General features: G+C 42.7%; 1 protein-coding gene across 16 annotated transcripts in view; it reads left to right on the top strand.

Moving 5' to 3' along the window:
• Nucleotides 1-1,798: 1,798 nt before the first annotated feature.
• Nucleotides 1,799-13,875, top strand: part of tcf7l2 (transcription factor 7 like 2) — a gene marked incomplete in the record, with an annotated part of 61,641 nt that continues 49,564 nt past the window's right edge. For 3 of the 16 annotated variants that reach the window (XM_038735384.1, XM_038735382.1, XM_038735388.1), the window contains 3 exon segments: nucleotides 1,806-2,414; nucleotides 2,574-2,640; nucleotides 2,814-2,938. In XM_038735384.1, the coding sequence (XP_038591312.1) occupies nucleotides 2,226-2,414; nucleotides 2,574-2,640; nucleotides 2,814-2,938 (381 nt within the window). 16 annotated transcript variants of the gene reach the window in all.

The following is a 13,875-nucleotide window of genomic DNA, read 5'->3' as shown; positions in this document are numbered from 1 at the left end:
CGGGGACAGGCCAGCTTGGAGCTCCTCTGCTTTGGTCTGGCCTGTGTGGGCTCAGGTTTGGAGGGCCCTGAGCGGTGGGGTGCCTCTTCTTCCACCGGCTGCCTAAACACAGACACACTGGATGAGAACCAGAGACGGCGATCCCATTCCCTTCCTCCCTGCTCCCTAACACTGCTGGCTGGGCTGCAGCCAGCTCACACAAACACTGCTTTCACCTCATCCAGATAAAGCACATCAGTGATCACTGAGCGGAATAGTCTGCTTTCATGGTGTTGCCTGGTCTAGGTGCATTGGTAGGCAGATTCACAACACTTTGGTGCTACACTGTGCACATAATTTCTAATCACTGCTGTTTGACAACACTGCTGAGAGCAGATACGGAGGAATTACTGTCATAATGTTTGTTTTTATGCCGCTATCAGCATGATGACATGAAACAATATTTTTTTAATCAGCAATTCTATGTCTTCTTTTGATCTTATAGCATTTTTTTTTTGCTTGAAAGGAGCCAGCCATGTTGCAAGAGAGTGTAAGTGTCACCTGGACATATGTATCAGCTCTATTTACTTGCAGCTATACATCAGAAATTCATTGTTGATTTTGTGATTGCTCCATCAAATACCAGCTATGATAGAAACTGCATTTCCTGAGCTGATGAGATAAGGTTACTGAATCACCTGCTGTGCTCATCACTGACATACACACACACACACACACACACACACACACACACACACACACACACACACAAATGCACAATCTCTTGTTCAGCTGGAGAAACCTGCCCCCACCCCCATTGCTTTTATATAAATTTCAGGTGCTTTTTTTTTTTTGCATTTGTTTTGTTATTTTGTGTTGATCCGTAAATTAACAATTTTTTTCTCAGAGGAAATCATTCAGCATTTTACATTTTAGATATTTGTTGTTCCATTAAATAAATATATTAATTGTGAATTAATAGGAACACAGTCTAAATCAAAAATGTCTTATTGATTTCAAAGAATAACTGCTGTGCATGTAGAATGAACAAAAGCTAACAAAAACAAAATGTGGTTTTGTAGACATGTACTGTAAGGGATATCTTACAATTTCATGTGGTCAAATTCTATTTTTTTTATTTACCTACAATACACATGCTCTTACACGTGTCTTTTTTTAGGCTTCATTTCGATAAGAAATAAGACACCGAACTGGGGCATGCAAATCTGCATCAGTTATTTGTGTCCAGTCTGGCTGCTGAGGGAGAAGAGAAAAATAAAAAAACAGCCCAGTCTGCGCTGCCAGTGAGGAATTCAGGTTAGTCCCAGAGGACATCACACCTGTCAAGAAAGCAGGATGCAACAACGCCCTACTCCATCCCAAAAAATAGATCTGAGGAAACATTATCTAATATAATGAAAAATAGATCTAAAGGAACTGACAAAGCAGACGAAATTGGAAAACAAGCTTGGAGTAATAAAGCTTTTATTCTGCTTTGATGGGCCTCTAGTATTTAGTAAAGGGGGGAAAAGTAGGTTATAGAGCCTGAATGTGAAGGAAACTTTAATTTAAGCCTTAATGTTAACTTAATTTGGCCCCAGTGTGACAGACTGGTCGGGAATAGTGGAGTCAAACTGGTTGCAAACAGCCCGAGGAAGTACCTTCTTTTCATTTCCCCCCCTCTCCACCGGGAGACCGCCCATATGTGCGTTTAATCCACATTTGCTAGCAACTCCTATCTTCCTCCTATTTTACCATCCTGCTCCCAAACTGCCTTTTTCCTCCTCACATGCTTTTCACTGCAGTCGTCCGCCGGCTTCCTCCAGCCGCCTCTCTCTCTCTCTCTCTCTCTCTCTTTTTTTCCTCCTATTTATGAAAACGTCACTTCAAGTCCCTCCCTGTTTGAATCTCATTAGTTTCTTGTGTGTTTCTCCCTGTCAATAATCCTGAATCCAGACTCTCTCTATTTCCATCCCTCTCTATCTGTCAATCAGCGCCGCCTTTGAACTGAAAACCACTCCGACCAACTTCAACTCACTCAATCCGAGCGGCTCGGCTCCTTCTCCGGCTTCCTTTTTCTGCCAAGATTCCCTTCTTTTTTAGTTTTGTACCAACCGCCAGAGCTTTGGAAAACGCCAATACAGACCCCAAACTTAAACCCGGACTTTCTAGATCACCGAGATCAAGGGTTTAAAACTTCGTGTTTTGCCCCCCCCCGAAAAAAAAATAATTTTGCACGGGAAAAAATGCCGCAGCTCAACGGCGGTGGAGGGGACGATCTGGGTGCAAACGATGAAATGATTTCCTTCAAAGACGAAGGGGAGCAGGAAGAGAAAATTTCGGAGAACTCCTCGGCAGAAAGGGATTTAGCCGATGTCAAATCTTCTCTTGTAAACGAGTCGGAAACGAATCAAAACAGCTCGTCGGATTCAGAGGTAAGTTGCAGATTAAAAACGGGGATCGATCGTCCCCGGCTCTGTTAAGTTTAGGGGCCTAACATATCTGACATGTTACCGCTGATAGACTTGAAAAGAAAGTTTCATCGCCCGTTGTGTTAACTTTAACGCAATCCCTGTGTTTCATTGCATTTCAAGGCGGAAAGACGGCCTCCGCCTAGATCTGAAACTTTCAGAGACAAAACAAGAGAAAGTTTAGAGGAGGGTGAGTTTCTTCCACTTTATTGTTCCACTCCTGTTTTTCTGCACCATGACATTACATGTGCCTGACGGATCTACTCCGCTTTATTCCTCAAATGCATTTTTTTTTTGTGGGGGAAAGTTTTCAAGGCCACTTTATAAAAAAAGTTTTCTTCTCCCCCCCCCCCGCCATGTTAGCTGCGAAAAGGCAAGATGGAGGGCTGTTCAAGAGCCCACCGTACCCGGGCTATCCATTTATAATGATCCCCGATCTCACAAGCCCCTACCTTCCCAATGGATCACTTTCTCCAACAGCACGCACAGTAAGTTCATTTATTTACAACTGTATGTGTACACACACTCCTCACACACACTCCTCACACACACACACGGACTCCCCCGAGTTAGACATGGAAGGCAGCCGGACACGGAGAGTGTTGTCACCCAGAAGTGCAGCCGATAAAAATGTAGAGCCAAGTTTTCCAACTCTTCATGAAGTGTACAGTACAATGGCATGCATGTCCGCCTGCAGCTCCCCCGCCTGTGTGCTTGTCATGGACAGCAGCTAGCATGCTAACAGTGCTAAGCGCCAGGACTCAATGCAATGAAAAGTGGGTAAATGGCAGGTCGTGTGCACATTCAATTTTTACTTTTATGCTCCCTGGATTTTTACTGTTACAACTTTTAAATGCATGAGAAAAAAATATTAAATGTAATTATTCTTATTACATTGTTGTTATGCAGGGGTGTGCTGTATTTCACGCCACAAATGCACGTTTTCAAACCCACTAAATAATGCACTTGGCTTGTGTTTGCACAGCCTCATCAAACATGCCCTTTTTCTAACACAAGCTGCAGCTGCACGAGCATTCAGACCTTTACACTGACTTTCTGACACGCTGCACGCAGTGTAAAGCAATGTAAAAACCACACAAATAAAATCGATATGCAAATTAGCCTTTTCAAAGTGATTTGCATGTGTCAAAACCTGTAAATGCATCATGCTGAAGGTGCATGCATTAAATTTTGACAGCTTCTCCCCTCCCCCCAAAAAACATTTAACAGTAATGTTTTTCTTGTTGATGTGTGTATATATATATATTTTTAAAATTGTAATTTATTGAATGGAAAGCTATGTTCTGCATGTGCGCCACCTTTGTTTCTAATGAGGAATCCACTGCCTTTAAAAAAAAGCACGTGCCATGTAAACTCATATTTATAAATAAATTCATGTTATTTAGACACAATCAGCTGTGCTATAATTATGCACACTTACTCATTTGCTCAGCACCTCGCTAGTCCCACTGGGCAATGGCAATCCTTAAGCGGCATAATTTTCTTAACCATGGGTGTTTTTTTGCCCCCCTATTTTAAACGGTTGCAATTACAAGTCTTCACTTTAGGACCTGTCATCTCATTTTACAAGGTTAAGGCAAAGACCAGGCATTAGGAAATATGACCCCTCCACACCCCCACCTCCACCACCTTAGCTCTGGCTAACGAAACTGATATTTGTTACCTCAATTTTTTTTGTGTGCGCTGTGCACACCTTGGAAATAAATGCACATCTGACACATAATGCCTTCTTTTGTGTTTGACACAATTTCTGCCTTTGAGTTCAACATGATCACCCAGGCTTACGCAGTTCTCTCTACCTGTTTGTGTGTGTGTGTGTTTTCATAGTTTTAAAGATGGTATCATTCCCGGCATATGCACATATGAGAATTTTGCCATTGTTTCCCTCTTAGTCAGGCTGCCTTGTTAACGCTACCGGCTGGTATGTGGAATTAGTCACTCATTATTCTCATCAGTACTGACAGAAACATGCATTCACAACAACACACTTGATTTGAACTGAGGCACTTCCTTGTTTCAGAGGCAGAGGTTTGTAGTTTTCTTTGTGACTATCACAGTGCTGTGTCCTGTACTAGTCCGTGGAGCGCTCGTTTCATTATGCTTATGCAGCAGTTAGAAAAACAGTAAATTTTGCAGCATGGCTGGAGGATGCTGCGGCGATACAGTGTCCTTTGCTCTTCTAATTCCACCCCATGAATACTATTTTTAGACATAATTCAGAAAAGGAATTGTCTTTTTTTATTTTTTAAATACATGTTCCTTGATTTGTTACCTGTTGTTTAGTTTCCTCTCTGCGCTACTTTCTTGTATACAAGTCATTCTAAAATCTAAAATGCTGTTTATTGAGGAGGTGCTTTATTCGCAAATTAAGAGGCAAGATTTATTACAGCTTAATTCACAGATCTGCCTTAAAAGTGAATGTAGATGAACATGGTTTTTGGCTTGCGGTGATCTTCCTACTGTATTGCCTCGGCCCCCACTGTCTGCAGCGCCCTGTGTGTCCAGCCATTAGAGCTTTGAAGTCAGCGGTCGCTGTAATATAAATGTATTAGACTTAAAGCTGGCATAAATAATTCACCTGGACATTGATTAGCTGTCTTGCTCCCTAACATGACGTGTGAGTCACTGAATATGACTGCTAGTATTATTGGAATGAGACTTTGTCTGTCTTGTCACGGAAGGCTTTGATTCTCGCTGCTTTTCCCTTCATTTTTCTTATTCTGCTCTTCTTCTTGGATTGGGCGATGGTGCGATATTATTTTTAGAATGTGGATTTCAACATCTAGGCCTTTAAAAATCTTTTTTTTAGTATTTGTTATTAATGATTTAAATTGAGGTTTTTGATTTCTGTGGGAAAATTCTCAGGTGTTTCTTAGAGCAAAATTCTGATCAATTTAGATTTAATTTTCTTCTCTCAGCTGGCACTAATCCTGATCTATCAGGACATTTTACCTTGTTTCCATAATCTTTGTTTTAGCACTACTTGAGGGGAGGAAAAAAAATTCCTGAATGTGGCGGATACCATAATTTGTTTGACCTCTGGGAGCCATAATCAGTGAGAATTTGTTTTTCCTACCACCTAAGTCCAAGGAGGCTCACAATTTAGTGTCATTTAGCAATTTGACATGACGTTGTGCCCGGGCTTTAAAAGTCTTCCTATTCTCGTCTCCTCCTCTCCTCTCCCTGCCGTCTCCCTCCTCCCTAAACCTCACACAAAGGCCTGGATCACTGTGTGTGCAGGTCGAATCGGAGAAGTGGCCTGCCCAGTTCACCCCAGTTTTATATCTCCTTTCACTTTCCCCCTGTTCCACTTTGCTCTCTCTATCTCCCTTCCTCTCTCTGTCTACCTTTTGTTTCCTGCCGATGCTAACACAGGTCTTGTGAAAAAAGGCGGCGGGTTAACTCTGGTGCTGTGGGCTAACATCACACCTCAACAGGTCTGGAGACGCAGAGGCTCAGGGAGGGAGAGCGGGATCTGGGCGGCCAGCTCTCCTGCATCGGGGCTGCAGGGCCGTAAATCCACTGGCTTTATTTACTGCCTCTCGGACTTATGAATGTTAAGATATTTGACGCCACCCCTGGCCCCATAATTCTCCAGGCCTGGAGACTTTTGGCGGAGGTTTTGAGTTTCGACATGTAATTACGACGAGTTTAAAAAAGAACGAGAAATTGGGGGGGGGGATGAAAACGCAACACCAAGCATCCACCGCTGTGTTTAGAGTGAAGAAAGAATCTCCCAGAACCCGTGGTGATTCTACTACAAGACGGTGGAAAGGCTTTGTGTGGTAGAAACAATAGCTTTTCTCCCCTTTTCCCTCTTTGTTTCAGTTGTGTTGCCGTGCCAGGATTGTTCATGTTGCTGCAGTTTCACCTTCTTGAAAAATAAAACCTCTTTCATATGGGCTGACTACTTCCTTTTTATCGTTTTTATTCCTAGGAAGAAATAATGAAGGATTTTCTGGTCAGATTATTGTAATGAACATGCAGAAGTGAATGCAACACCACCGCCTTTTGTGCTCATATGCACACATTGCTGTGGCCTTATCTGTTATAATTGACACAGACAGACAGTATCTTTCCTAAACGTGGCAGCAGCATAAGCATAACAATGGTATATCATATGGATTATGTGTGTTCGGCTGCTGTAAATGGATTTTTGGCTGTGACAAGAGGAAAGATAGTTTAATACGGATTTAAGGGATAGGGCCCACACCTTATCAAATTGGCTTTACATGTTAATAGGGCCTAATTGGTGTCCACGGGGGGTTTCATGGCACGGCGTGGCCACATTTTGTGCCTCTAGCCGCAAAATGCACTCTGAATTTAGTTGGAAGGTTGCGCTCCTTTTGTCTTGCAAATCACTTTTGTTTACAAAGTATGGCGGAAGCGGCTCCCGCTCTCTCTATCTCCCTCCCACTACTCCTTTTTGTGCTTCCTCTCTCCCTCTCTGCTGTTTCTCTCATCCTATGCGAGGAGAGGGTAAAGAAAAGGTCCTTATTTTTCTTCGACTCAATAAACAGTCATAAAAAGCACAATCTGCTTTGGATTTGAGGAGTTAAGTTAGAGAAAGGGGAAGGGGGTGGGGGGCTGGGAAGCAAAGTTTGGCACCATTAAACTAAAATTGGGGCCTGCTAGACATTAGCGGTGCACAGCACATTCTCGGAGCTTAATTAGTCCAAACTGTAATTGTTCATGGTCTGCCAATAGGAGTAATGCTCAGGAAAAGTGGAGTTGCACTAAATCGGCCCAGGTTTTTAAAACAATAAATCACTCGCATATTTGTGCCGTGATTCAGATGGAGGCTCGACCTCTCCCATCTCGACATGTGGTAAATTGTAAAGTCAATGAATCGCAGATGTAGGGGTGGCGGGGGTGGTAGTGGGGAGGGACTCAGAAGGAGAGGGAGAGGGAGTACAGTAAGGTTTTGTTGGTGCCTGGTGAATGAATGGAAAAGATTTGTGCAGCAAATATTTACTGAGCAGAGATATATGTTTTTTTTTTCTCTCTCAGCTAGCTGGGTTTAATTGTCTAATGCTGATGATGTTGGCAGGCAGAGCTGTGTGAGAGCTTACGCGCTTGTCGATCTGTCACTCTGCTTGAAACACCACAGAGGCAAAAAAAAAATAAAAAAATCAGTCAGTTTGTGAGTGTGTTTCTAATCAGATTTTTAAACTAGTGCAAAGGGAGTAGAGGTTCCCTGGTGGCAGTGTGAGCTGGGCTTGGGTGTAGCTAACATTCAGCTGCAGTCAAGTCTGGTTTGGGGCTAAACCTTTTTTTAATTAAATCATTGACTTCATTGTTTTTAATGTAATAACAGCTAATCTGATGCCTAATTTTGACTTCAGTGTAACATATTATGCCTGTTACTCATTAAGTCATAGCACAGCCTGATGTTCTTTTTCTTTTTTCTTTTTTTTTAGTTAAAAACAAATTATTCTCAGAATGGATAAATCCATTTCACCTCCTGTATCCTTCCTTGTTTCTGTCAGTGAGCCACCACACTCTGCTTTTCTGTGCCTGAGCAAAGAAAAAAAGGCATTAGTTTAGCAGCTGTGCACTGGTGTGCCCCCCCAGCCCTCAGTGTAACCCCCCCTCTCCTAGCAAAACCCTCCCTCGCTCTCTCTTTCTCCCATGCATTTCTATAGAGCTCAACACAAAGATAGTACTGTACATCTGGAATGCAACTTTTGTCATCTGTTAAATATAGGCTAGCTCTGCTTCTGGCCCAAAGGGCTTGGGGCTCCCTGAAACATGGAAATTAAATTGTGTGTGTGTGTGTGTGTGTGTGTGTGTGTGTGTGTGTATGTAGCAGACAGTTACCCACATACAGAGGACGTTGCTTTATTTTTATTTACCTGTTTTCCTTGGTATACAGCACATTTTGCACTTGCCTAGAATTGCAAGTACACTTTTAATTTCAAAAGCAGTGCAGAAATATGGACAGAGCCTGATGATAATTTGGGTTTTGACCATATTCTCATTGGATTTCTCAAAAAAGTCTGCATTTTGGAACACTTTAACATGAATAAACTCCAAATTTCCCAACAGATCTTTCAAAATACATGGCTCTTTTTTTTGCATTTGCAGTTCTTTAAGGACAGTGCATAGCTGAACCATTCATTCCTGTTAAGTGGCACCACCAAGTACAAATACACGTGTTAACAGTGTTGGTTGGTAGAATGGGAAGCTTCCTCTCACTTTCCAGTCAATAGAGTGAACTTACATGGAGCTGTTTCAAATAAAGAGTTATTGAAAATGATGATAAGATCATTTGAAGTGGTTGCTGGAGATTTGAGATTTTATTGCCAGCGTAACCGCGCTGCATCCAGCTGAAAAGATAAGGTCAAAATGACTATTGATCACATCTTTTAGATATGAAGGTTATAGTTAGGATTGGCTAGTTTCAAGAGATGATTACCTAGAATTGTTTTTTTTTTATAACATGTCAGAATTACAAAAACCATTCAAAATGTAATTTTAGCAAAACAGGTTGGAGTGTTGAAGAATTGTTATGAAAGAAGCCTTTTTGTCCTGTGGAGCTGTAGATGTGCATCTAACCATGTTTTAACTGTGGTGCTTTTTCGATTGAGGAGAAGAAATCCACAGAATGTTATGTGAAGAATAGTTTGAGCTCAGGTATTGCTCCAGAAATACTTCTGCTATGTGCATTTCTTTTTTTTTTCTCCTCTCCCTCGTCTTTGGCTTGCCTGAATGTGCATATTTCTATAAGTTCCTTCATAATGGGACCAGAGTGCTCCAGTAGCCAAATGAATTCACCAGTAGCGAAGTGGGAGGGAAAGCATGGGGCTGGAGGGGGCAGAGAAAGCGGGAAATGTGTGTGTGTGTGTATGGAGGGGCGACGGCGGGGGGCTGGGGGTCGGATGCACAAAAGGCGTCTGAATAGAGCGCATAATTGCTGTTAATGCCAGGGCAATGAGAGCAGCGACAGTTCCTGGTTAGATGTCCAAACAATAGTGCCCCTAGGCTTCACATTTATCTTGCCGTTTAAAAAAAATAAAAACAACAAAAAAAAGCCCCGGCAGGGACTGAGCGTGGAGGAACACAGATTGGAGCAGGCAAGTTTCAGTTTTAAGCCACATTTGACGAGCAGGCGTGTTTTCTTGTATGTGTTGTTTCTGCGTCTGAAGCAGAGGCAGAAACAACGTTTCTCTTCACGCTTCCCACCCTCATCGTCATCAGGAAATTAGCCTTAAAAGCTCTGGGTGAGAGGGCCACTGTGACGCTGGAGGAATTCTGCCAATGCCGGCCTTCTGTTTGGATTGCGCAGTGTGTATGTGAAGGGTCAAAGTGCACTAGCGCTGACATGCTTTTCGTTGAGAAAGGAGCTTCCCCTCTCACCCGACTGATGGGGAGTGCTTGAGTGCTGAGTCTCCACTGGAGTTTGTTTTTGTGTGTGTGTGTGTGTGTGTGTGTGCATGGAGGGAGGAGGTGCCACACTACCATCACAGCTCTTAATGATCATGTCAGGCTAGATAATGACTAACCGTGACAGCGTGCAGTGAACACCTGTGGTACACCAGCCTTTTATGGATGTGGTAGAATGCTCTGGAACGTACCACAGAAGAAAAATCTCATTCATGCCGATACATTTTTTTATGAAAGTATCCGCCGCCCCCCCCCCCCCCCCCCCTTTTTTATTTTGTAAATTAATAATCAGACAACAGTGGTAAAAAAATACTGGCAGCAAATTTAATTTTCTACATAAAATAGAAAAGAAGATGATATGTTACCTCAGGTTAACTATCTTGTGGTACTTTGAACTCCTATATTCTGCACAACACCAGACCACACGATTACATAAATAATAGCAAACTCTATGTGCAGTTTAAAATTTGTTTAGCTACATACTGCATATTATGCAGATGGTGTTTTTCAGCAGTGTTGTTTTTTTTAACTAGTTTGTATCTTCATACTTATTGTAGTCAAGGGAATTTCTTTATGCAGATAATCTGTTCAAAATGGCTCAGATGGGAAGGAGGCCCTTTGTGTGTGCTAAACACATAATGGAGGAGTTTAAGGTGATAAAACTCCAGTCAATGTATTTTTAATCTACTAATTAAACTTTTAATTGTAGCAGGATAAGCTCCAAGGAGTGTGTGATTATGTGCGTGTGTGTTTGGGAAGCAGAGCGGAGTCCACTAATGAGGTGATCGTCTGCTTGTTTGTCGTTTAAAGGTGGTGGATTCATAACCGCCTGCAAAAGGTGAGGGAGGTTTTAGAGTGCAAGCAGAAATAAATTCATCTACTAATCTGCAGATTATGGTGGGATTTGGAAGTAAAAAAAAATGTTGCTGAGATTACTTTAAAAATTGCACAAGGCTAATAAAATGAAACCCCTTTACACTGGCCGTGTGGAACGACGTTAGATTCTTCTTTTTTTTTTTTCTTCTAGTTGATGAACCAATTCCATTGGAAAACAGATTAAGAGTAAATTCCCATGTTAGCTCTTTCACCAGCTGTTAGAAAACCTATTTACACACAATAATAATACGCCTCTTGTAAAGAGACAGCTGTCAACTTGTGTACAGCACTAGATAACATTTCATGTGAACAGCTTGTCACATCCACACATGGCCTACGCCTAGCATGTGAGCACTGAATTGCCAACCATTGTGCAGGTAATGGTGTATGGAGTGCATTAAGTGTTTATTTTGCTCCAAAATGCATCATCAAGCAATAGGATTGATTGTGAAAAGTTGCAATGTAATTGTATACAGTCTGTAAACAGTACTTTACGGACTGTGGACTTTATATATTACATTTTTCATTACCTTTCAAGTAACATTTGTTTTTCTCTTTTTTTTTCCAAAGTGGATCTTCGCATCTTAAACTGTACTTATAATATGCTAAAACTCAAAACTTATGTATGGACACCCTCCTCAGTGTTACACATTCATTCCCCCTCAGTGTTACGCATTCATTCCCCCTCAGTGAGAGGCCAGTGTCTCAGCAGTGTTAGGGGTCAATTCCAAAAGTGAACAAATTGACTCAAGGCACTGAGTGAATTGTCAATTGCCTTCCTCCCTCCAGGGGTCAGAGTGAATGGAGTGTCTTGTTTGGACAACTGTCCCGAGGTGAGATCAGTGGCCTTCAACGTCCCAGCAAAAAGGGACATACTGACGGACAGACAGACAATCAGAGGTGCGAGTGAGCACTTGGCACTGTTGAAAACAATGCAATCTAGTCACCCTGAAATTACTGTTTCATTGAAATAATGACCTGCAGTTCACCGTCGTTGGCAGCTCTGATGGCGTCCACCGCTGAGGCGTTGACACAATGAGGAAGTAATCATTGTAATCTTCCTATGATAAAACCAAGTCTGTATGACAGCTGATTTAGTGGACCTCTGTGTTAAATATTAAATGTAGATTAGTGCAGCACATGTTCCCGTACTTGAGTTTACATACTTTGGCTGGGGAATGCTCAGAGGGTGATTATTTGACATCCTGGTTTCTCTACTGATGGGTCTTGACCCAAAGTGGGACACAAGTCTTTTTCCAGTGTGTTTTCTCCCTGTGACAGTCCCTTTTCAAAACTGTTGAAGTGAAAGATTAGATCTCTTATTTGGTTTGGAAGCTGCTTAAGTGGAGCAACCCCTTTCAAAGTTAACACTAAAATATTTTAAAGTTTGTCAGTAAGGAGATACTAACATAATATCTTTCGGTAAGAGTGAAATTGTTGAGGTGATATGTCATGTAGTTATGTGATAAATGTGTGAATGTATTTTTGTACGAGATATAAGTTATTTTGCTTTACTATCCCTTCGCATGTAAGCCAAAGGTAAATTAACATATTAACCATGAATCTGAAACCTGTTCAATTATAATGAAAGTTTGATTACAGACATCACTAAGCGGCCTTTGTGTCATCTGATGCACGTCACGGTGCCCTTTAGAACCAGGGCGCTCTTTATCACCACTTTACGGCCTCCTCTATCTTTATTGGCCACCACACTTTGCATATTTGAAATGGCAATAAAGATAAATTTTCAGCTTCGTCATTACGGTTGGCGTCAAGTGGTTAAGATTTCAGGATGGATCCTTCATCAGCGATGTGATGATTTTCGTTCTTTCAGAAGCTAATCTGTCTTTTGTGGGAGGTCGGTCAGCGTGCATTTAAATGGCCAGTGCAGGGCTCTGGAGCATTTCTGGTAGATGAGTTCAGTTTTGCATGTCTATAAAAGCCCTTTGTCTGTTGTGGATGACCCTTGCTGTTGTAAGGCCTGTATCTGTCTCTGCTCAGGCAGGCAGGCAGGCAGGCCGGCAGGCAGGCCTGCAGTGAGGATGCAGCAGCTGGCCGTGGCCCAGGCACAGGAATGCTGTGTGTGCTGTTTAAACAGTGGCTTGTCTCAGTGCAGGCCTGGAGGAGCTGAGGGAAGGAAGTTGCTGCATGTTTACATAGCTGAATTGTCCTTTGGGCCCCCCAGTGTCTAATGCACTTCTGTTCAAACATTCACAAGTGTGGCGATGACCCCCACGGATGCCGGTGTTCACAGCTCTGCCTTCACCCTGCTTTTGCTCTCTGTTTGGATGTGTGTTTGTGAACAATGAAACAGTGACAGACAGATAGCCACCACTTTCTTTCCTACTGTGGGTGTTTGCTGCTTGAACCTGGAGCCTTGGATGATAGATAAAAAGTATTACATGGCTCAGTTGATCACAATGAGACACACGGGAAGGGCAACAAGAAGAGTTATACAGACAGATGAAGAGATAGAAGGCACTTGATTGCTCTAACCAAGGTCCTGTCCAACAAGAAGCCAGACATTGACATACGGCGGAGTCGTCAACCTAATTGTTGTTTGAATTACCTGTTATGATCCAATGACATATCTCTCACACTCTTGCCACCAGAGCGGAAAATGTATCCGGGGATTGGCATGATCTTCGCGAGTGTGTAAACCTGGCTTCAACAAGATGGATAAATGCAATTATTGGGCAGACCTGGAAAGGATGAAATCCATTTAAAGCCCGTAAAGCTAAGCAGGGGCCGTGGTTAATTCATTTGGCCAATTTACGGGTGATGTACGAGTGTCGGGGCACATTAGTCAGGCTGGGGAGAGGTGAGTGTGTGTTGGCTCAGCGGTTTGGGTGAATGTGGATATGTAGGGGTGGAGGGGGGCTACATGTAAACATGCTCTTTGGTTGCAGAGCAGTCTCCTTGAGACCTGGTTCCTCACTTCCCTCCACTCCTCCTCACTTGCCGTCTCAGCGGACAAAACAAATGGAGCCTGGACATGGAAATGACAAAAAGATGCACTGAGTGCACTGAGTGGGAGGGAAGCGGGATTGCTTTGCAAATGAGGTGGGGAAACGTGGCTGTGGTCCACTGGGCGGCAGAGTGACTACCAGCATGCTTTGCCATACAGAGAGCTCAATCAGGT

This window comes from Micropterus salmoides, unplaced genomic scaffold (genome assembly GCF_014851395.1).
Source record: "Micropterus salmoides isolate LMB-PRFRI ecotype aquatic unplaced genomic scaffold, ASM1485139v1 Ms_hic_scaffold_21, whole genome shotgun sequence".
NCBI classification, from domain to species: domain Eukaryota; kingdom Metazoa; phylum Chordata; class Actinopteri; order Centrarchiformes; family Centrarchidae; genus Micropterus; species Micropterus salmoides.
The sequence above is the reverse complement of the archived record's forward strand: the minus strand, read 5'-3'. Positions and strand labels throughout refer to the sequence as shown.